Source organism: Eubalaena glacialis, chromosome 20 (genome assembly GCF_028564815.1).
Source record: "Eubalaena glacialis isolate mEubGla1 chromosome 20, mEubGla1.1.hap2.+ XY, whole genome shotgun sequence".
NCBI lineage: Eukaryota > Metazoa > Chordata > Mammalia > Artiodactyla > Balaenidae > Eubalaena > Eubalaena glacialis.
In genome coordinates this window covers 30312665-30336088 of record NC_083735.1, presented here as the reverse complement: position 1 = coordinate 30336088, position 23424 = coordinate 30312665, and the positions used below count along the sequence as shown (strand labels likewise).

The window sequence follows — 23424 nt, the reverse complement described above, 5'->3', positions numbered from 1 at the left end:
AAGGCTGGTTGTAGCAGTTTCCTTTCAAACCTTCATTGATGTAAAAATTAGACATTATTTAGGAATGATTAATTTCTGGTAAAATGTAGATTCAGTCCAACATTAGGCCAATTTTTACTTTTACTGTAGACCTTATTTTAGTACTAGAGGTTAAATTTGCATCACCAAAAATGATAATAATCTTACAGCTACTCCTAAGGTAATGAGCTGTCCTCACTGTTGCTTTGAAAATATACCCCTAGGTTATTAAGAGAAATTCCGACTTCATCCAAATCTGTTATTTAATTCTTCAGTCATCATCTACTGTTGGCTTGATTGTCACTCCTCTTCTTATTTGACCCCAACCAATTAAACGGCAGTGTTTCTCAAGTCTTCGGCTAAGGGCAATTTTTTCTCCTACTTCTGAGATTTTGCCCAAATCAGCCTTGGCTGCAGTAACTCTTCCTCCTGTCGACAGGAATCCTATGTCCACCATAAGCACTTCATTCTTAGACAGCTTTTGCACTCTTGCTGCTTTCTTGCCTCCTTCAGTGCGTACACCTAGAAGCCGTCTAAGCAGGAAATAGGAAATTTCCAGTTCTGTGAAGATCTCAGGTAAAGCTCCAACTGCACCAAGTACCTGCCCCACCATTCTGTCAGCCCGGCACAAAGTGGGGTTAATTTTTGTTCCAACTCCAATAAGCCCTCCTGGAGTAGCATACTGAAGATCATTATGCTCTGCGAAAAGCAATACAATTTTGGAAAAGGTGGGTTTTCACATGAGTTTTCCTTCACTATTTTTGGAACAATACCAGGTCTGACTTCTATCTCCTGGCCCACCTTTAAAACTCCTTTTAGAATACTACCACCATCTACACCCCCCTTAAGGTCATCAACTTCACAGCCAGGTTTGTTGACATCAAAGGATCTAATAACAATAAGTCGGGGTTCTGAAGTAAAGTCTCTTGGGGGTAATGGAATTTTCTTTACAATGTACTCACAGACAACTTCAATATTGTATTTTAGCTGAGCAGAAATTAGAATAATAGGACCTCCTTCTGCTACTGTACCTTGTACAAATGCAAGGATCTGTTCATACTGTTCTTTAGCCTGGCTTTCTTTTACCAAACCAATTTTATTTTGTAGAATCAAAATAGGCTTCAGTTTCATGATCTCTATAGCAGTCAGGTGTTCAGGAGTCTGTGGTTGAGGACAAGACACGTTTCCAGCTATCAACAGAAGAGCTGCATCCATCACTGCGGCACCGTTCAGCATAGTAGCCATCAAAATATCGTGGCCAGGACAGTCAACAAAGGAAACATGTCTGACTAATTTGAAGTTCCCTGGAATGTCTGTAGGAAACTCATCGGGTGTACTACTTCCACAGGATCTATAACATTCTGCCCGAGGACAACTTGGGTCGTCAAGTTTATAAATCTTAGCATTAGCATAGCCAACTTTGATTGTAATATTACTTTCTAGTTCATTTTTGAACCTGACAGTGTGAACTCCAGAAACAGCTTTTACAACTGTAGATTTCCCGTGAGCTACATGACCAACTGTACCTATATTAATTGTGGCCTGTCTGCTTATAACTTCATGTGAAAGTGGCGTCAACTTGGTAACATCCAAAGTGGAGAGATCTTGCCGAGAAAGGCGTGGCTGCACTAACGTCACACCAGCCTCACCCCACCGCCATCTTGCCTGGAGAGCTCACTTCTTTTGAGTATATATCTAGAAGTGAAATTACTAGAGCACATGGTAATTGTATTTAATTTTTTGAGGAATGCCATACCGTTTTTTAATAACAGCTGTACCATTTTACATTCCCACCAGCAATGCACAAAGGTTCCAATTTCTCCATGTTCTTGCCAACACTTTTTTTTTTTCTGCTTTTTTAAGATTTATTTTATACAGGCCATCCTAATGGGTGTGAAGTGGTATCTCATTGTGGTTTTGATTTGCATTTCTCTAATGATTAGTGATATTGAGCATCTTTTCAAATGCTTATTGGCCATTTGTATATCTTCTTTGGAGAAACGTCTATTCAAGTCCTTTGCCAATTTTTTAATTGGGGTGTTTTTTTTTTGTTGTTGAGTTGTAGGAATTCTTCATATATTCTGAATATCAATCCTTTATCAGATATATGATTTCCAAATATTTTCCCCTATTCCATAGGTTTTCATTTCACTCTGTTGATAGTGTTCTTTGATGCACAAAATTTAAATTTTTGATGAAGTCCAACTTACCTATTTTTTCTTTTGTTGCCTGTGTTTTTGATGTCATAGACAAGAACTCACTGCCAAATCCAGTGTCATGAATATTTCTCCCTATGTTTTCTTCTAAGAATTCTATAGTTTTAGTTCTTTCATTTAGGTCTTTCATCTATTTGAGTTAATTTTGGTATATTGTGTAAGGTAAAGAACTTCATTCTTTTGCATGTGGCTATTTTCCCAGCAACATTTGCTGAAGACTGTTGAATGGTCTTGGCCTCTTTGTCAAAAGTCATTTGCGCACATGCTAGGGTTTATTTCTGGGCTCTCTGTTCTAGTCCGTTGGTCTATATGTCTGTTTTTATGCCAGTGCCACACTGTTTTGATTATCATAGCTTTGTAGTATGTGTTGAAATCAGGATGTGTGAGACCTTCTCCAACTTCGTTATTCTTTTACAAGATTGTTTTGGCTTTTCAGGGTCCCCTAAGATTCTATATGAATATAGGATGAATTTTTCTATTTCTGCAGAAACACTGTTGGGATTTTAATAGATTGCCCTGAACCTGTAGATGGCTTTGAGTAGTAGTGACATCTTACCAATATTAAGTCTTCTAATCCATGAACAGGAACATCTTTCCATTTCTGTGTCTTCTTTAATTTCTTTTAGCAATGTTTTGTAGCTTTTAGTATACAAGCCTTTTGCCTCCTTGTTTAAGTTTATTCCTAAGTATTTCATTCTTTTTAATGTTATTGTAAATGAAAATATTTTCTTAATTTCTTTTTCAGTTTGTTTGTTGTTAGTGTATGGTAATGCAACTGATTTTTGTGTCCCCTTCATAACTTTTAAGATATTGATCCACCATCATTTGACATCTAGGATTTCTTTTGAGAAGTTTGATCCATTCTGATTCCCATTTATTTATATGCACCTGTTCCCTCCACCTCTACCTTGACCCATGGACTTTTTGTGGATTATCTCCTTATCTTATTGTTTGAAATTTCACAATGATCTTCCTAGATGTGGATTTTTGTTTTCATTCACTGTGCTAGTCACTTGGCGAACCCTCATGTCCTTTAGTTCTATAAAATTTTATTTAATTTTTCCATCAATAATTTCCTTCCAGTGAATTTTTCTCTTCTATTCTTATGAAATTCTTAGTATTTGGATTCTTATTCTTTGGGTTTACAACAAGTCTTCATATCTTTTCTACTTCTATTTTCTACTCTTTTTTTTTTTTTGGCCATGCTGCATGGCATGCAGGATCTTAGTTCCCTGACCAGGATCAAACCCGTGTGCCCGGCAGTGGAAGCTTGGAGTCTTAACTGGACCACCAGGGAAGTCCCTCCATTTGCTACTTTATTGTCATTTAGTTATAATTTATGGGAGACTTCCTTACTTTTTAATTTTAATCCTTTTGAATAATGTTACTTTGGTTATCAATTTTAATTTCTAAGAGCTCTTTCTTGTTTTCAAGTTGGGCATTAGTGGCATTAATACCTTTTAAATAGCATTTTACTTTTGCTTTATAGATGAAAAAATCATGTCATCTTTCTGAGACTATTACAGCCTTGTCTATTTTCCTTCCAAATTCTTTTTCTCATGTTTACTTTCCATTGTATCTTCTATGAAAAGGATTTCCTTAAGGGTCTGATGATTTCCTTAAAGCTCTCTGTCTATGTTTAATTGGAGTTGTTTTTGACTGGGGGAGGGGATTTACTGGGAGAGGAGGATCAGATTGCCAGTGACCCTTTTCACTGTATCCCTCTAGTGTCAGTATGTTAGGGGTCTTTTTTTTTTTTCCTACCAGAGAAGTACCATCCAGTCTCCTGCTTTAGAATTCTGTTGATGTGTGTGAGGGTGTACTTGGCTGCTTGCATTTTGGAAACAGAGCAGGAAAGGGTGGAGGGTCCTTCATATGTAAAGAGTAGGCTTTCATGGAATTCTCTTATTTTCACTGTTTGCCTAGCTCTTGTGCTTTGATGAACCCATCTTCCTGAATTTAGAATCTCCTTGGTTTAATTTTTTTTCAGAGAAAAGACTTCTAGCTTCCTTGAGTAATAGGGAAGGCAGACGTTTGGCTGCTCGTGTTGGTGAGGACTCCTGGGAAGTCCATGTGTTCTGAATACAATCGTTTCCCTTCTTTTCACCCCAACTCCCACATCCACAGGTTTGTTGGCTGGAAGTTTGCACGCAAGTTTGGTGACACCACAACACTTTGAATGTATTGATTTTGTATTTAATATCTGGTGAGGCAAGTCCCTCCTCACTCTTCTGAATTTTCTTGGCTAGTCTCAGACACTTATTTATTTATATGAATTTTAAAAAATCATGGAAAAGAATCTAAAAAAGAATATATATACATTATGTATAACTGAATCACTGCTATGCACCTAAAACTAACACAACATTGTAAATCAACTATATTTCAATAAAAATGAAAACAAACAAAACAAACAAAAAAATTACAAAGTATTTCTATAGACGTGTACAGATCAACATGAATTTTATAATAATTTAATTTAGTTTCCCAAATAACCCTGTTGGGGTTCTAGTTGAATTCTTATTCATTCTTGTATTTCTAGTGCCTTGCACAGGGCCTAGATCACGTGAGGCTTTCAAAAAACATCTGTTAAATGGAAATTAACCTTTGATTCCAGTGCCTGGGTTCTTTCTATTATACCGTCCTGTCTGATCTGTGCTCAGATCACAGAGTCAGCCGGAAGTAGAACCAGAAGAACTCAGGTGTCATAACTCACCATCCAGCACTTTTTACACCGCATTTGTACCTGTAAAACACTTCTGAACAGTTACACACAGCCCAGCACAAAGGCTGTGCCAGAGTGAGTGGAAGGTCATAAGCCCATAGGAGACAAAGTGTTTTAAAATCCTGAAGAAATATCTCTGCCTGGGTCAACCCGTCCCACCAGCATCACAAGCTTCGGTGTGGAGGAGCAGGACGGACAGGTAATGCCCGACAGGTACATTTATGTTGGGGCAGATGGAATGTTATCAAATTTATTTATGTTTTCCCATAGGAGGAACTGTATTTCAATGGCATGAATATGAGTGCAAAAATAGGATGGTTTATCTGCCACGTCTGATCCATGTGGAGTTTAAGTCGTAAAGTTTATTAGTGCCCCTGATTTAATATGACACATTTCCAGTGCAAATTACTCTGAGATCATCGTGTTCATAAAATATGAACAGAAATCTTTTAAGTGTAAGCATAAGTTCTGAATTAATTTAATAACCCAGTCTGGAAGAAGGCACATGGTTTAAAACATGCCATTATGCACTGGACTCCTACTTTCCTCTTCTACCCGCCCCCGCTTCTCGTGCCACTTTTGAAAAGCCCTTCTTCGTGTCTTGAGTCAGCCGGCCTCTTCCCAGAGCTCAGGGTTTTGCCTTCTCAAGGAGGTTTGGAAGGAGATGTATTAGCGTGGCCAAGGTGAGGGGGGTCCATCCTTCTGTACCCTGGGGGCCCTGAGCACAGCTGGTTTTAGTTTTTAATGGTACTCACCCAAGAGAATGATTTACCACCCTTAGTGGGCTGGGTGGTGTGTTGGAGCGCCAGCAGGCAAACCATAACATTGGAAGGCCACAGTTGCAGGAAGTGTGAATGCGCCCCCCCTCATCTTTCCAGATGGGAAAAAAATTACAGCAGCAGGACACATGCCCCGACTCTCAAATGCACATGACATCACTGTGTAAATTGTGAAATGTAAGTCTCTTTATCTCGTGGCAGTGTAAAACAAAACAAAATTTTCACCACGACAAAAAATAGAATAAAGAAAAGCTAGGAGCCCTTTGGTATAACTCGACCAACAGGATATTCAGCCTTCCATCTCGTGGACAGACCAGTGACACCATGTCAGAGAAATCTGTGACCCACACTCACCACTCATGCTCAGATATTGCAGGGCCTGGGCTTACTCCATGCTCACTTGCTAACTCACTTCCTGGGCAATCCTGTCTTTTTTCTGGACCGTGGGGTTGCCCTTTGCACTGCCGAAGGCGGCTGGGACCCTGTGCTGGGGGGGACCCTGGGCCCTCCCTAGACAAGCTCTGGGGCAATCCTCTGGTTTGTTCCTAATTCAGCCTCCAAGCAGAGCCTGGAAGGGCCACCCGAGTGCCCAGTGATGAGACCTCTTTCCTGGTCGTGCTTCTGAGACGAAAACAGGGCAACGTGCTCCAAGTGGATCATCTCCTCCCAGGTGGCTGCCAGCAGCTCAGAAAGGATGCTCTGCCACGGTCCGAATTTTGCCTGAGGGGCACCATGGAGGGTGAATATCATTCTTCTTTCAGGGTTCCACCATCACCTCTAGAAACTGCCAATAGCAAGAGTTCAAAGTGGGTTTTAGCAAGAGATCCCACATCATTCCTTCTAGGGAGAAGCTTCTTTTTCTTCAGAGCCCGGCTCAAGTCCCACGTCCTCCATAAAACTGTCCCCCCAAAAACCAGCCAACAGTGATGTCTTTCTTCATCGGCCTCCCATTGCCTTTATTACTTAAAATAATACCATTGGCTTTCAGTGATATTCCCATTGGCTCTTTCACTGTGCTTTGTCTTGTTCTGTTTTCTAATTACTTCCTGTGGGTAAGTCTCGTCGCCCAGCCAGGCTATAAATGCCAACCCCTGTCCAGGGGCTTGCAGTGTTGGGGAGGGTGGTCCTCAGTGAATTCATGCTTATTTGAATCAGGGAGAAAATTGGAGTCTGGGCTGTGGGCTGAGGGCTGAGGCTGGGTGTGTGCCAGCCTTCCTGAGGAATGGGGTGCACCCCCTGCTGGGCAGAGTCTGAGGAGCCTGGACACAAGGAAGTCCTTCCCTCCGGTTTCCAAGCCTCCCTTTGCACCCATACCTGTTCTCGGGACCCCTGGCCTCTGTGCTTTTCTCCTTGCTTCTCTCTCCAGCTACAGCACTTGGGTCCCCCATTGCCTTGTGTCTGAAATCCAAATCCCTCAAATGTCAGCTCCACTGTCATCTTTTCCAGAAAGTGTGGCCCAGTCCCTCAGCTGAAAGTTCCCTTTTCCCTCACTGAACCCCTCACTGAACCCCACTGGCATCTATTTTCATCTCTTTGATGGCACTGTTCACTTTCTCTTTTTAGTTATTATATTTGTGCATGAACTCCCTTTTTTTTTTTTTGTATTAACTTTTCTACTGCTGCTGTAACAAACGACCGCAAACTTAGTGGCTTAAAATAACACAAAAGTATTACTTTACAGGTCTGGAGGTTAGGAATCCAACATAGGTCTCACTGGGCTAAAATCAACGTGTCTGTGTTCCTTCTGGAGGCCCAAGTGGGGAATCAATTTCCTTGGCTTTCCCAGCTTCTAGAGGAGGCCCATATTCCTTGGTTTGTGGCCTCTTCCTCCATCTTCAAAGCCAGCAACACTGCCTTTTTCTGGACCCTTCTTCCACTGTTACATCTCTCTTTTACCACAGCTGGGGAAGCTTCTACAATTTTAAGGATTCACATGATTTTTTGGGTCCACCCGGATAATCCAGAATAATCTCCCCATTTCAAGGTCCTTAACTGCTTCCGGGGGTTAAGACGGGGACATCTTTGGGGGAAGGCATTATTGTGTTTATCACATCTCCCTTATACCAAGAGCTGCTTTTGGTTTTTCAATAAGTATTTCTCAAAGTTCAATTAAGTGCCGGGCACTGTGCATGGAGCAGCGATACAGAGAGCTCTGAGACATAATCTCTAGCCTCAAGAAGTTTAGAACCTGGTAAGACAGATGCAGAAACAATGACAAGACAGTGTGACCCGTGTGATAGTGGAGCTGAGTGCAGACAGTAGAGGTAGCCCAGAGGAGGGGTAGATGGCTTTTTCTGGAGTAAGTAGTGGAGAGCTGGCCAGGGAAGACCTCACCAAGAAAGTGACAACTGACAGGGTTCTGAAACAGGGTCCAGGTTCACCAGGTGGATGGCCAGGTGGGCTGGAGAAAGGTATTCTAGGGAGAAGCAGGCACACAGCATGTATGTGAGGTAGCATGGTCTTTGGAGGGATATCACACATGATTTTGAGTTGCTGTGGCATTAGGTGTGGGGAGAGGGAGCCAGTCTGGAGAGGCTGGTGGGAGCTGGATCCCAAGAGGTCTTTCATGCCAAGAAGCTTGGATTCTATAGTTGTAGGATATGGGGAAGTCTTCAACGGCCTTAGGGAGAATTATATGTCAGAGAGGTTGGTGAAAACCATAAGGGAACAGTGACACAAGGCAAGAGAGAGAAGAATTTCAGAAAGGAGTGATGCATCAACAGTGTGAACATTGGAAGGAGGTTGGCTTACCAGAAGAATGGGCCCCATCATTGGGTTGGACAGTGCGGAGATTTCTGGTAACCTCTGTGGAAGAGGTTTCCATAGAGAGGTGGGGGCAGAGGCAGCCTGCAGTGGACTGAGGGGTGACTGGGAGGTGAGGAAGGGAAAGCACATGGTAAAACCAACTTGGCCAGGAAAGGGAGGAGAGCTCTGGGGTGGTAGCTAGCCACTGTGGTCCCAGGGAGATTTTGTTGGCTGGATCTACATCTGCTGGAGGTCACCAGCTGCCCCCAAGTACCCATCCCAGTGTCAGACATGTTGTAAATACTCAGTAATGGTGTGAAGAATGAATGCATCATGCACATTTCCTGGAAGAGGCTGAAGCAACATCACAGATTTGCTCACTAAGGATTCTTCACTGTCCAGGGGCATTCTTGGAAGCAGCTGAAGTCACGAGCTCTGTTCCCAATCACGTGCTTTCCTGAAGCTCGAAAGGCACCCGGCCAGGGTGTCAACACCTCAGGTCACACCACATCACACAGAGCCTAATTTGACTTTCAGGCTGATGTCAGCATTTTGTTACCTTGCTGAGAAGCTCAACTTGAAGATGACATTAATTTACATTTGCCCATTTTCAAATAATGCATTCCAGATCCGAGCCGGCAACAACGACTCAGAGGGAGATGCTGGCATTTCCTGGATGGAAAAAAACCCTTCCCTGTATGCAGGAGACTGTGTGTGTTTTCAGGACATTCCTTGGGAAACGGCCCACCAGTTTACCAGGGAGCGTAATCCCATTTAACACCAGGGAACCATGCAGGAAAAGAGACTCATCCTTTATCACCAGGAGGTGATGGAATTGTGATGCAGATGGCAAGTTATGGGCTCCTCAGTTTCAGAAATGCCTCTTCTCAAGGTTAAAAATATTTCCCACATAGAGCTGGGCATGTACCCCAGCCAGCGTGTGGGGAAACAGGATTCCTGCAGAGCTGGGCATTGAGGTCCAAGACCTTGGTCACAGGGAGAGAGCGACGGCTCAGTTGCTGGGATACCCACCCAGGTCCAGGTGCAGGATGAGCCCTCCTGAGAAGGCGTGCATGTTTCCGGTGCCTTGGTTCCCCACCTGTGAGCTTTGTGTGGGCATGGGTGATGGGGATGTATGTGGAGTTCTTTGATATTCTTGAATGTGCAGTTTCCCAAACCCAACTCTCCTCACAACATCCCAGCCTTGGTTTTGATCACTGCCTTCCCTCTCTGTGTCCCTCTAAGACTGTCCTCATGGTCCTGTCCCTTCTCCCTGCTTCTCCTTCTGCCCTCCAGCGCCAGCAGGATGAACAGCTTCTTCCTTTGTGCTCCTGTTTCAGCTCTGTTATTTTGTCCCCATCATTTGTTGGCGTGTCTGCCTTGATCCCTAAGCTGCGAGGCTCTGGGTCCTGTTTAACTCAGGAACTTCAGTGTCAGCACAGCACTCGAGACCTAGCACGTTCACCCTATAGATGAATGAACCTATAAATAGTCCATGGCAATCCAGCCTTCAAGGCCCCCCACCTCACTTTCTATTGCCTCTTGCTCAATTTCTTCCAGAATGATGCTCTCTCAATTCTTGCCCTCGGTTCAACCTGCATCTCCTGAACACCTATTATGGTATTTGGTGTTGGGAGTAAATTTGACTAGATGCCTGTCCTCAAGACATTTAATGAATCGTTGAGAATTTAGATAGATTAATCAACAATTGAGTGAGACAGATGGTGTTATGGAGAAACAGTTGCAGAATAATAAAGGCTGTTTTTAATAACCTTCGAAAATTTATTTTAGTGAAGGTTTTATCACTTTGGTGCTAAAATGAAATTTTAATGGAGCTGAATGTAAAACCCTGAATTTGCTGTTTTGTTGCATCATAGATTAAACATTTTTTTTCTAAATTAGAAAATAATGTGCTTATTGTAGAAATTCAGAAAAACATAAAAGAGTAAAGGAGGAATAAAATTATTAACCTACACTCAGGGATAACTGCTGTTAACTTTTGGGTACATTTCCTTCTAGCCTACTTATCATCTATCTATAAATGTCTTTTTTTTTTTTGAAAAACAAGACATAAAACTGGAATTCTGAAAGTTTTCATTCTTTTTTCCTCTTTTATTGCAAACACTTTATCATTAAATACTATGAAATGATTATCAATTACTATGTGATATGACTGTGTCATGGTTAAGACAAAAACTATTCTTTGCTTTGGATTTAGACTGTTTCCAGTTTTTCTTTATTAAAATTAGTAGGAAAATTTTTGTACAAAAACCTGTGTTATTTATCTATTTTTTTCCTTTTGGGGTATTCATCTTTTTTCCTATTGATTTTTCAAAACCCCTTTATGTATTAAGAGCATCCATCTTCTGACATATCTATGAAAAATATATTTCCTGGTGTGTCTTTTAATTTTGCTTAGTATCAGATTTTTTTTAAAAATTAATTTATTTATTTATGGCTGTGTTGCATCTTCGTTTCTGTGCCAGGGCTTTCTCTAGTTGTGGCAAGCGGGGGCCACTCTTCATCGCGGTGCGCGGGCCTCTCACTATTGCGGCCTCTCTTGTTGCGGAGCACAGGCTCTAGACGCGCAGGCTCAGTAATTGTGGCTCACGGGCCTAGTTGCTCCGCGGCATGTGGGATCCTCCCAGACGAGGGCTCGAACCCGTGCCCCCTGCATTGGTAGGCAGATTCTCAACCACTGCGCCACCAGGGAAGCCTTAGTATCAGATTTTTAAAGCCAGAAAGGGTCTCTGAGGAACTTAAAGCTAACTCTTTCCTCTTAAAAGCAAGAAAACTAAAGCCAAAATATTTAAGTGACTTCCAAATGGCTCCTAGACTTGGTCACAGAGCATTCCTAGAACCCAGGACCCTGGGCTCTCGGTGTCCGAAACTCACAGTGTTTTCTCCAGCATCACATCAGTACTGATTGTACATCGCTGTTCTTTGCTTTCCAATGGCTTAATTTGTGTTGGTTTTGCCTTCCTACCTGGAGGGCAGGGATGGTCTCTTACGCCTGTTCTCTCTCTACCCTATCTGGTGCCTGATTCCCTTCCCCTGCTTCCTGCACAAGGCTTAGCACATGGCTAGGAATTGAGTGGTTGCTTAATAAATACTTGTTAATACACTGTTTATTTTTTATTGAGGTATAGCTGATTTACAATGTTATATTAGTTTCAGGTGTACAACATAGTGATTCAATAATTTTATAGACTATAGTCCATTTAAAGTTATTATAAAATATTGGCTATATTCCCTGTGCTGTACAATGTATCCCTGTAGCTTATTTATTTTATACATAGTAATATGTACCTCTTAATCTCATACCCTTATCATGCCCCTCCCCCATCCCTCTTTCCACTGGTAACCACTCGTTTGTTCTCGGTATCTGTGAGTCTGTTTCTTTTTTGTTATATTCATTCATTTGTTTTAATTTTTTTAGATTACACATATATGTGATAACATACAGTATTTGTCTTTCCCTGTCTGACATATTTCACTAAGCAATACCCTTTAGGTCCATCCACGCTGTTGCAAATGGCAAAATTTCATTCTTTTTTATGGCTGAGTAATATTCCACTGTGTGTGTGTGTGTGTGTGTGTGTGTGTGTGTGTGTGTGTGTGTGTATCACATCTTCTTTATCATTCATCTGTTGATGGACACTTAGGTTGCTTCCATATCTCGGCTATTGTAAATAATGCTGCTATGAACATTGGAGTGCACGTATCTTTTTGAATGACTGTTTACTTTTCTTTAAATATATACCCAGGAGTGGGATTGCTGGATCATATGGTAGTTCTGTTCGTAGTTTTTTGAGGAACCTCCATACTGTTTTCCATAGTAGCTGCACAAATTTACATTCCTATCAACAGTGTATGAGGGTTTCCTTTTCTCCAGATCCTCACCAACATTTGTTATTTGTAGGCTTTTTGATGATAGCCATTCTGACAGGTGTGAGGTGATATATCATTGTGGCTTTGATGTGCACTTCTGTTGATTAGTGATGTTGAGCATAATACACTGGTTTTTAAAGAGGTACCAATAATGATAACACAAAGTATCTCATTGGATGCTTACAACAAATCTGTGAAGAAGGCAAAGCTGACATGGCCATCCCTGTGTGATAGATGAGGAAAGTGAGGATCAGAGAATTTAAGGGACTTATTCAAGATCTCACAGCTAGACCATGGCAGAACCAGGACTGCAGTAAATTTCTCCTGACTTCAAACACTCAGTTCTCTCTGCTATACTGAGCTCTCCCTCACACAGGCTCCCTTGCTCCTGCCCAAAACCCCCAAATGGGGCAAAGGGTGGGCAGTTGTTTTTGATGCTTGGATGGGTTGAAGAGGAAGCTGGAGGCCTATGGTCACCCCTTGTCATACCAAGAGAATGGAGCTAGGTCTTGACAGGGTTTCTGGATTGAAGAACCAGAAGCCTATGAAGAGGTGCCAGTATGGTTGGTGTAAAGGCATCAAGTTAAACTCAGTCTCGGTTTTGTTTTGCTTTTTTCATTTTTCTTACATTGAGGTAAAATACATATAAATATAAGATGAATCTTTTAAAGTGAACAGTTCTGTAGCATTTAGTAACTCACAATATTGTGCGGCTACCACATTTATCTACTCCCAAGCGTTTTCATCGCCCCAAAGCAAACCTGTCCCCAGGGAGCAGCCACTTCCCACTCTCCCCTCCCGCAGCCCCTGCCCATCACTCATCTACTTTCTGTCTCTCTGGATTTACCTGTTCTGGATATTTCATAGAAATGGAGCCATACCATATGTGACCTTTGTGCCTGGCTTCTTTCACTTAGCATAATGTGTTCAAGGATTGTCCACGTGTAGCAGGTGTCAGTCCTTTGTTTCATTTTTTATGCCCGAATGATATTCCATTATATAAATATGCCAGCGTTTGTTTATCCATTTGTCTGTTGGTGGACATTTGGGTTGTTTCCACACAGCCTGGGTTTTGAGGGCCAGGGTCTCTGAGAGCCAGAATCCCTCAGATTATCCTAAAACCAACCCTATATCGACTCTACCCCCATCTGTGTTTGAAACTGCTTTTCTCCATGGGAGACTCAGGGATCTCTTTTGGCTTTTAAAGTGACTCCAGATGGAGATTCCGAGTTGCAGAGCTGTGGATCCAGGGAAGGAGCTCGCTTTTGGGGATTCCGAGGTCCCGGTGCAGTGGCTGCAGTGACAGGGTAGAGACGCCCCTCTGCTCCCCGCGGGCAGGACAGGGGCCGCCTGCAATCATCTCTCTCCTCCACTTCGTTAACAGCTTCAATTAGCCCAGGAGCCAGCGATGCTTCATCAACTGCCTGGATCGGCAGCAAAATTAAGCCGTCACGTTTATGAACTGCCCGGCGAGCTCTGGGAGGAACTCTGCATATTTTACATTTAATAACGTGCCGCTCGTTTTTATTTATAATGTTAATAATGATTTGGGGCGGGTGCTCTGGGAGAGAGCAGGAAGGAGAGAGAGAGAGAGAGAGAGAGACATGGTGACTTCGACACAGAGAGATGGCAGGGCTTGTGACCAAGTGGAGACCGCTCTTACCTCTGTCATCACCCGCCCCTGACCCGCCCTACCCCACAGTGGTGAGGGGCAGCCCTCCAGTGACAGGCAGCAGGGGCTTTTCCGGCCTCGCAGATGCTCTCTGTCTGGAGCCTAATGACCAGGAGCCAGCGAGGCATCCTGTGTGTGCGGGCAGCCTCTCTGGGCCCACTCTTACTGTGTCCATCCTCTGACGTGGCATGTGGAGTCCAGGGGCCCCGTGGGCTTTAGGGGGGCCCAGTCCACAGAGTGGGGCTCCTCCTCCCCACCCTCAGGCCTGCCTCACTAGCTTCCCCTCTGGCCTGTCCGTGGGTGGATCAGACTGGGCGAAGGAAGTGAAGAAGTGGGTTCCCTCCTGGCTCCAGGAAATATTTCATAGTGTACCTGCATCACTGGAGAGCCCCTTAGCATCTTTCAAAATGAGTGTTTTAGCGACTCCTAATTTTTTGTTAACTTTTTATTTTATATCGGAGTAGAGCCGATTAACAATGTTGTGTCAGTTTCAGGTGCACAGCAAAGGGACTCAGCCATACATATATATGTATCCATTCTCCCCCAGACCCCCCTCCCATCCAGGCTGCCACACAACATTGATCAGAGTTCCCTGTGCTCTACAGTAGGTCCTTGTTGGTCCATTTTAAATATGACAGTGTGTACATGTCAGTCCCAAACTCCCTAACTATCCCTTCCCCGCATGCTTCCCCCCTGGTAACCATAAATTTGTTCTCTAAGTCTGTGAAGTGATTCTTCATTTGGATGTAAGGAAACTAAGGTCCAGAGGGGCCAAGTGACTTTCCCAGGTCACCAGCTGGTTGGCGGTGGCACACAGGGGCGTGGGAAGGGCATCCGGTTTCCTGTTTCGGGTTGGGTAGTGGGGAGGCTGGGCATCTCAGGTCACCCCCCCTGGGTTCAGGGCTCAGCTCTGCCCCTGACTATCCGTGGGTACTTGGGCAAGTTCTCTGGCTCCTGGGTCTCAGTATGTGTCTTCATAACCCAGGAATAATCAGAATCTCCATCTCACGGGATTGCTGGGAGATTTTCTCAAGAACACATTCGTGAAAGTACTTTGCAAACTATAAATCACTGCACATATATTTATCCATCACCTGCTGCTGGGAAGGCCCTCTGGCTTGTGGCATAGCTGGGTGGACTTCAGGGCAGGGGCTTGCAACATTTTTTGGGGAAAGAGCTAGCTGGTAACTGTCTTAGACTTGGCGTGTCTTCTGGTTTCTGTTGAAACTACAATTGGGCCTCCTTATCTGTTGGGTTCCGCATCCTCAGAGATGGAAAATATTCAGAAAAAAGATTCCAGAAAGCTCTAAAAAGCAAAACTTGAATTTGTCACACACAGGCAGCTATTTATGTAGCATTTATATCGTATCAGGTATTATAAATAATCTAGAGATGATTTAAAGTATACGGGAGGATGTGTGTAGGTTCTATGCAAATTCTACACCATTTTATATAAAGGACTCGAGCATCTGTGGATTTTAGTGTCTGAGGGGGTCCTGGAACCTGTCCCCCTTGGACACTGTACTCCCATCTGCAGTTGTAGCTGAAAGCAGCCTTTGACAATACATAATTCCATGGGCGTGGCTGTGTTCTAATGGAATTTATTTACAGACACAGGCTGTGGCTGGATTTGTCCTGCAGGCCATTTGTCCACTTCTGCTCCCAAGCAGCATGTTCCTGGGGCTGAAAGCACTGCTTCTGAGAACACAGGGCTGTCCGGTGGGAGGGTCCCCTGAGACACAGTCACTGCACCACAGCCTGGTTGCTTCACAAGGACGTTTTTTCCCCTGCAAATGTTCCCTACCAAGAATATAGTATTAAAAGCTCCGTTACCCATGGCCTCCTGTGGGCCCCTCTAGAGGGAACTGACCAGGCTCGGTCTCTGAGCTCCAGGAGCCTGGCTCCACTTGTGTTTAGGAGAGGAAATTAATTGTATTCACCCCCGGCTGCTTTCATTGTTGACAATTAAGGTAACGCCTCTGCACCAAAGATTTTGTGGTTGAAAAGCTCACCCAAATTTCTCCCATAGCTGGCTCTTTCTGGAGGGTTTCCATCGCCACCATCCTGGAGGATAAGGTGGGGCAAAGGGAGAGGGAGGAGAACCCAGAAAATGCTAGAGATGGGAGGATGCTGAACGGGGCAGGACAGGGAATCATTCACTTTTACTGTTCCCTCGTCACTTACAGGCTTTGAGCTTGGTGTCACCCAGACACCAGATCTAATCTTTCCCACCACCTTACAAGGTGGTTTATGCCATCTTGCAGAGACCCAGATAGGCTGGTTATTGCCAACGGGAGTGAGAGGTGGGTCCGGTTTAAGTCCGGTTTAAGTCCGGTTTCAGTCCGGTTCTGTCTGATTTCCAAGCTCATCATCTTCCCGCTACACCTCACTGCCAGACAGATTTATTGGGTCCACAGAGCTCAGTAGAAATGCCTTCACCTGCTCCGGGCACACCCTCTTCCTCCAGGGCAAACATGAGACAGCGGAGTGGAAGAGTTGGGGAAAGCATGGGCTGAAAACCAGGACTCTGCATCAGAGCTCTGCTCCTAAATCTCCACTTGACCTTGGGCAAGTCACAGCTGCTTGGCTGGCCTCGGTTTCCTCATCTGGGCACTGAGCTCGTCTTGACGGCACCTTCCAGCCCTGTGGTTCTCAGAGCTTTTCTGCAAAGAGCCTGGGGTGGCTGATTCGTTCTGCTTCTCCCCCGTCTGGCTGCTCAATAGGAGGGAGGGAGGGAGCAAAAAAGCAAGGTCAATCAATTCCAGCCAAGACCGAAGCCTAAGAGATGGGGCGTGGTGTGCTGAAAGATGATGGCTGGCAAAAATCATTAGAAGCATCTTTCAACAATCTATATGCTGTTATCGATCTGCTTATAGATCATCTTCCTCCATTCCTCCCACTCCTTTTTTTTTCCCCCCAAGATCTTCTGGATCAATACAGCAAGTGCATTGAGACTGTAGCAACACATTTAAAACCTTATAAAAGGTTATTTAGTTGCTAACAGTGCAGCGGTTTCTGCAAAGCCTGCCAAAAGGTTACAGCTTTTTGGGGATCATAAATTACAGTCGACAGGAAAAAAGTAAGTGCGGTTTTCTTTATTGTCTCGATGATGGATGGACTCCTGAACAGGGCAGAAAATACATCATATCACCTTTAATGGGCGTGCATTTCTGCAGTCATAACTCACAATTTTGAAATAGAAAATGGTGAAATATGGCGTTGTATATTCCACTTGTGACATATTTATGAGTCCTCGCCTTCTTATAAATACAGTGATTGCTATTTCAAAGCACCACGTCAGGTATGAGCTGAGTGCAAACAGCTGGCACGGCTGAAAAATTATAGCCCGAGTGGACGTTTTCAAAAACTCTCTCTCACAGCAGTAAATTTACAGTGTTTGCACTAACTGTTATTAAAACCAAATCCATATCTTGGCAACAGGAATCCATTGCTCAGTAACAGCTGGAGTGACAGTGTGTCCCGACAGCTGGGGTGAGCTCTGAACTTGGCCGCGGTGCACACCCAGGAGGAAAGACCCACACCAGGGAGCTCCACGGAGCTGGTGTCTGGAGCCCAGGCCGGGTGGGGAGCCCTCACAGGGCCTGCCTCTGTCTCCTGTCTGACCACTGCATCTAGGCTGCTTCTAGCTCTTCTCCTGGCCCAGCCACGATCCTCTACTGACAGTTTTCTGTCTAGATCTTTGAGCCACTCAGCCATACTCCTTCCCTGCTCCCTTCTTTCCACCCCAGTGAGTCATTCTAGCATCTGGAGAGGGAAGTAACGGAGCCAAAACTGGGGATAGAGCCTGTGCACAGCCTGGAGAGGAAAGACAAAGGGCAGAGTCCATCCAGGCGGGCTTGTGTTGGGGAGATGGGGTTGGAGGGGCAATTAGTCTGTGGATTAAAAAAAAAACCAAAAACATGGGATATAAAAGGCCAGATGGTCTATGCAATAATAATAATTTTCAATTCAACCAAAAAATTGTCGAGCCCTGATTATGAGCTAGGCATAATTTTAAGGGATGAAAATAGAAAAAAACGAATAAGACATCATTTTTACTCTCAAGGAGCTTACAATCTACAGACTGCCCGAGACTCAGCTAATAATACTACACATGTTTCTAAATTCTTTTCTTCCCTAGTATTTTATTTGGCTGTTTTAACAACTAAAGAAAACACACAGTAACATGGGTGAAACTTCAGATATGAGGTTAAATGAAAGGAGACAGACACAAAAGGACACATATTCTAGGATTCAACTTGTATGAAGTGTAAAAGCAGGCAAAACTGGACTGACAAGGGCTTAATTCCCTAAAGATACAAACAGCTCATACAACTCAATAACAACAAGAACAAATAACCCAATCAAAAAAATGGGTAGAAGACCTAAATAGACATTCCTCCAAAGAAGACCTACAGATGGCCAACAGGCACGTGAAAAGATGCTCAACATCGCTAATTATTAGAGAAATACAAATCAAAACCACAATGAGGTACCACTGCACATTGGTCAGAATGGCCATCATCAAAAAGTCTACAAACAATAAATCCTGGAGAGGGTGTGGAGAAAAGGGAACCCTCCTACACTGTTTGGGGGAATGTAAATTGGTGCAGCCACTATAGAAAACAGTATGGAAGTGCCTCAAAAAACTAAAAATAGAGCTATCATATGATTCTGCAATCCCACTCCTGGGCATATATCTGGAAAATATGAAAATTCTAATTCAAAAAGGTACATGCATACAATGTTCATAGCAGCACTATTTACAATAGCCAAGACATGGAAGCAACCTGAATGTCCATTGACAGATGAATGGATAAAGAAGATGTGGTACATATTTACAATGGAGTACTACTCAGCCATAAAAAGAATGAAATAATGCCATTTGCAGCAACATGGATGGACCTAGAGTTTATCATACTAAGTAAAGTAAGTCAGACAGAAAGACAAATGTCATATGAGATCACTCATATGTGGAATCTAAAAAATAATATGAATGAACTTACTTACAAAACAGAAACAGACTCACAGACATAGAAAACAAACTTATGGTTGCCAAATAGGAAAGGAGGGGGAGGGATAAATTGGGAGTTTGGGATTAGCAGATACAAACTACTATATATAAAATAAATAAACAACAAGGTCCTACTGTATAGCACAGGGAGCTATATTTAGTGTCTTGTAATAAACTATACTGGAAAAGAATATGAAAAGGAATACTACATACACACTCTCCCTGGGATCCTGCACATAAGGGCCAGTGAGAGTCTGCGCTGTACCAAATTACTGAGTTGGGAGGCCCCTGCTTCTCCTGGGACCTCACAGCTGCCCTCAGTCGCTGCCTTGAACTTGGGGTCTCCGGAGAATAGGGCTTGAAAACCAACGGTCCAGTGATTCCCAGCTCTGGTTTTGCAATCTGTTCAGAACATTTCCATGAATATCAAGGGGTGGGCGTAAAATTCACACAAAAAATTGAGACCAGTGGTCTATACTCATCTATTCATTCTTTCTTTCACCGTTTGCTAAGGTCCTTCTGTTTGCCGGAAGGACGGATTTGCTACGTGCAGGGGCCTTGGGATGAACGGTGACGATGATGTGGTAACTATGTTCAGGAATTTGCAGACTGGGGAGGGGGCCTCTCCGTCTAAGCAGGCAGCACGGACAGATGAATTCTGCTGGGATGCGGGGGGAAGAGAGTTTCACTGAGGGGGCGATGTTGGCACTGGATCTTGAAGGGCGAGTACAAGTTCACCAGGAAGAGAACTTGAGGTGAAGGGAACAGAGGAGCAGAGTCCAGGGTGCCAGGGGCATGGTTTGCAGGGGAAGGATGGAGTGAGGAGGTAGGGTGGGGACATCCTTTGGAAGATGCTAAATGTCACCCCAGGGATTAGGCTTTATCCTGTCAGTGAAAGAAGTCCTAGCAAGCTTTGCACGGGCTCTTGAGGTAGTCAGATCTGTGTTCGAGATACTGCCTCTGCAATGCTTCAAAGCATGGTGTGGAGGGAGGGCAGTCTGCTGCTGGGGAAACCGCTGACTCCATCAGGGACTCCTGAGTGGGAGGCGCCATGGGTCACGCTCATCCCTGAGTGGACTGCAAGCTCTCAGCCCATAGAATCCAGCATCAAATAATAACCAAATAACACCCACTATTCACAAAGGTTGAGAACTACTTAGAGGTTCAATCCAATGTTCTCACCCATCTGTTTTTTTTTTTTTTGAGGATGGGGTGCTAGTTCGTGTGTGTGTGATTTTAATAGAAATATGTGTTCAATCATGAAAGAAATACATGCTTCTTGTAAAAAAAAAAAAAAAAGAAATCAAACAACGTAGACAAGAATAAGTTCAAGACGGACCAGAGGCCGCTTTGGCCTTAGTATTCTGCCCAGATCTGATATTTGGCCTCAGTTTTGGGCTTTGCCTTTGGAGGGACAGACAGTTGAGAACGACTTCAACATCGTTTCTGACCTCGCTGAACCTGTGTGTGATCAACGGTTGTGTGACTGCATGATATGTAATCATAATGACAGCAGTGATATGAACAAGGTGTGGCATTCAGATTTATTAATAGTTAAACATTGATTTTGAAATAAAGGCAAGCCCTCTAGATGTAGCTTGGAGTGGGAATCTCTTTTGTGCTTTATATGTCAGAATCTTATCAATCAGTGGAAGTAAAAATGTGCATTTATTATTGCAGGAGTGAAGTGCTGCACTATGTGTGTTACTTTTATGCACAAAAATTACGAACTTTCAAATAGATAAATAAATAGGGGGAATAGCGGATACTTAATATGAATGACAGGAGAGAATATGCTAGCTGATAGCTAACGTGCCGCAAACTACAGAGCCCAAGCGCCCTGGAACTCGTGCGCCACAACCAGAGAGAGAAAACCCGCACACCACAGCTAGAGAGAACTCGGCGTGCCACAATGAAGATCCCGCGCTGCAATGAAAGATCCCGCGTGCCTCAATGAAGACCCCTTGTGCCGCAACTAAGACCTGACGCAGCCAAAAAAATAAATAAAATAAAATAAAATAAATAAATATTTTAAAATTGCAATAATAAGGCTTTAGCATAAAAGTGTGTGTTGGTTTTGGCGTCCTCGTTGGCTGAATTTAAACATTTGACCACTTGGCATTCAGGTGGAATGTACTTCTGAATATAACGCACCTCTAGATGTAAACTGAATTTTTTTTCTCTCCTTCACCCTTAGTCTCTTCCTTGGAGGTAACCCCTGAGTCTAGCATATTTTCTTTCAAACTTCTGAAATGTAGCTATAAAATATTTATATTCTTTCCTCACAACAATGGGATTGTACCAGGGTACTGTCCAACAATTTGCTATTTGCCACTCAATAATTTAATACAAACTTCTTTCCACAAGACTCCATATAGCTCTATTTTATGTTTTGTAATGACTGCTTATATTCCAGTATATGGGTGTGGCATTATGTATTTAACCAATCTCCAGTGAAAGAACATTTAAGCTATTTCCAATTTTTATCCCTTGTAAGGAATGTGGCAATAAACACTTTTGTACAGTTTCTTGGGGGTAAGTACTAATTATTTCCTTTATATATAAGTATGTATGCATGTATATAATTTTTGGTAGTTCTTGCCATATTGTCTTCTAGAAATATTGTAACAATTAATATTTCCACCCGCGATGTTTATATATAATAAGCCTGTTGCCCTTGCCAACACTGAGTGTCGTCTGCCTTTTGAACCTTTGCCAATGTGCTCTCTGAAAAATGGTCTCTTGATATTTTAATATGCATCTTTTATTATTAGCGAGGCTGAATATCTTTCTATATGTCATCACATTGATTACTTTTAGTCACAGAGGAAATGATATCATCTTAAGTGAAGGAGAAAATATCAATATATGGGTGGATATTCTAGTTTTAGATGCTTATATGTGAATGGAACACATTATATTTCAGCCTCTCTTCAGAGCGATCAAATCATTTTCACTTCCTAATAGCCGTTAATCCTCACAATGACCCTGTGAAGGATTTACTGGTACATGAATGTTTTCAGGTGTGAAAGGATGGGGCTTTGAGAGGTCAGCTGATTGGCTTCCGACCTCATGAGTGAAAAAGTAGATCTGGGGTTTGAAGCTCCATTTCTACGTCCCAATTGGTCTTCATTCTACTCTATCCTACTATGTCGGCTCCTGAACACCTGAAATCCAGGTTCCTGGGCTAACAGCCCCTACACAGTAGAAAGTGCTACATGTATGGAGCACAGCCTTGTAAATACATGACGGCAGTAAATCTTCATAACCGCTCTAGGAAGGAGGAGAAAATGACTACCTGTACAGATGGGGACCTGACCGCTCGCTGTCACACAGGCAGGATTTCACCCTGGAAAGCTCCCCCGAGTCCATGCTTGTGACACTATCCCACCCAGCTTCCCGTGCCAGCCAGCACCCTACCTGAGGAAGCATCCTCGCACGGATGCTCCCGAGTCCCAACCCTGCAGGGCACCGCGTGAGACGGAAATTTATCCAAGGGAGACAAGACAAAATCAGGCTGAGAATTAAGGGGAGGGATGGTAGGCACTGAATTTTCTCAGCAAGGACACTGCTGGTGTTTCGAGCAGGGTGACTCTTAGTGCAGAACTATCTCCTGCGTTGCTGGAGGATTAGCATCTCTGGTTCTTACCTTCTAAGGACCACCAGCATACCGCAGGCACTATGACAACCCAAACCCCATTGCCCGAATTTCCAAATAGCCCATGGGAGAGGGGGTACTGTTAGGAACCCCTGGACCAAGGGACGCTTGATTATGATACATGCTTATCTCAGCTGAGGGAAGTGTGTTGTGTCTGGTGTGGTTTAGGCCAGGCCTCTGCACAGGGCAAGGTTTCGGGGGGTGTTCCGCATGGGTCATGTGGTATTTCTAGGCCTTCCTCCGTAACTCCCAAGCTGCTGATGCAGCCTCCATCCACAGACAGTCAACAGACGTCAATACTCATCTTGATGGACATCTGGTTGCCTGCCCTCCAGGGCTGGGCTCCAGCCCACGGCAACCCCTCTTCCGGGCCCAGATTCTTCTTCCCTCTGGTGGCAGGGGCAGCAGCAGGCAGGGAAATGACCAGGCCATAGTCATCTTGCTACAGGGAGGGATTTCAGAGGGTTGGAACCTGAGCTCTCTGGGTTGGCTCCTTTGAAAGCCAGCCTGGCCCGGTCCTCCCGGCCATGGGAACGGGCCCACAGGTTCAGCGGCACCCCTCGTGCCAAGCCTGTGGCCACTGCGTGCGCTCGTGCTACTTTCAGGAAGAGCTGGGGCCTGCAGGGTACAATCAGCAGAACTTCAGGAAACTTGAGAGGAGGAGAAAGCAGTGAGTGCCTACGTGGGTGTTTGGCTCCTGGCCTGC

At 43.9% G+C, this 23424-nt stretch overlaps 1 protein-coding gene across 1 annotated transcript in view; it reads right to left on the bottom strand.

The window, feature by feature from the left end:
- Positions 1-289: 289 nt before the first annotated feature.
- Positions 290-23424, bottom strand: part of LOC133081275 (eukaryotic translation initiation factor 2 subunit 3, X-linked-like) — a 41890-nt gene continuing 18755 nt past the window's right edge. Inside the window, 2 exon segments of the mRNA XM_061177364.1 lie at positions 290-786; positions 789-1662. Of these exon segments, the coding sequence (XP_061033347.1) occupies positions 290-786; positions 789-1662 (1371 nt within the window).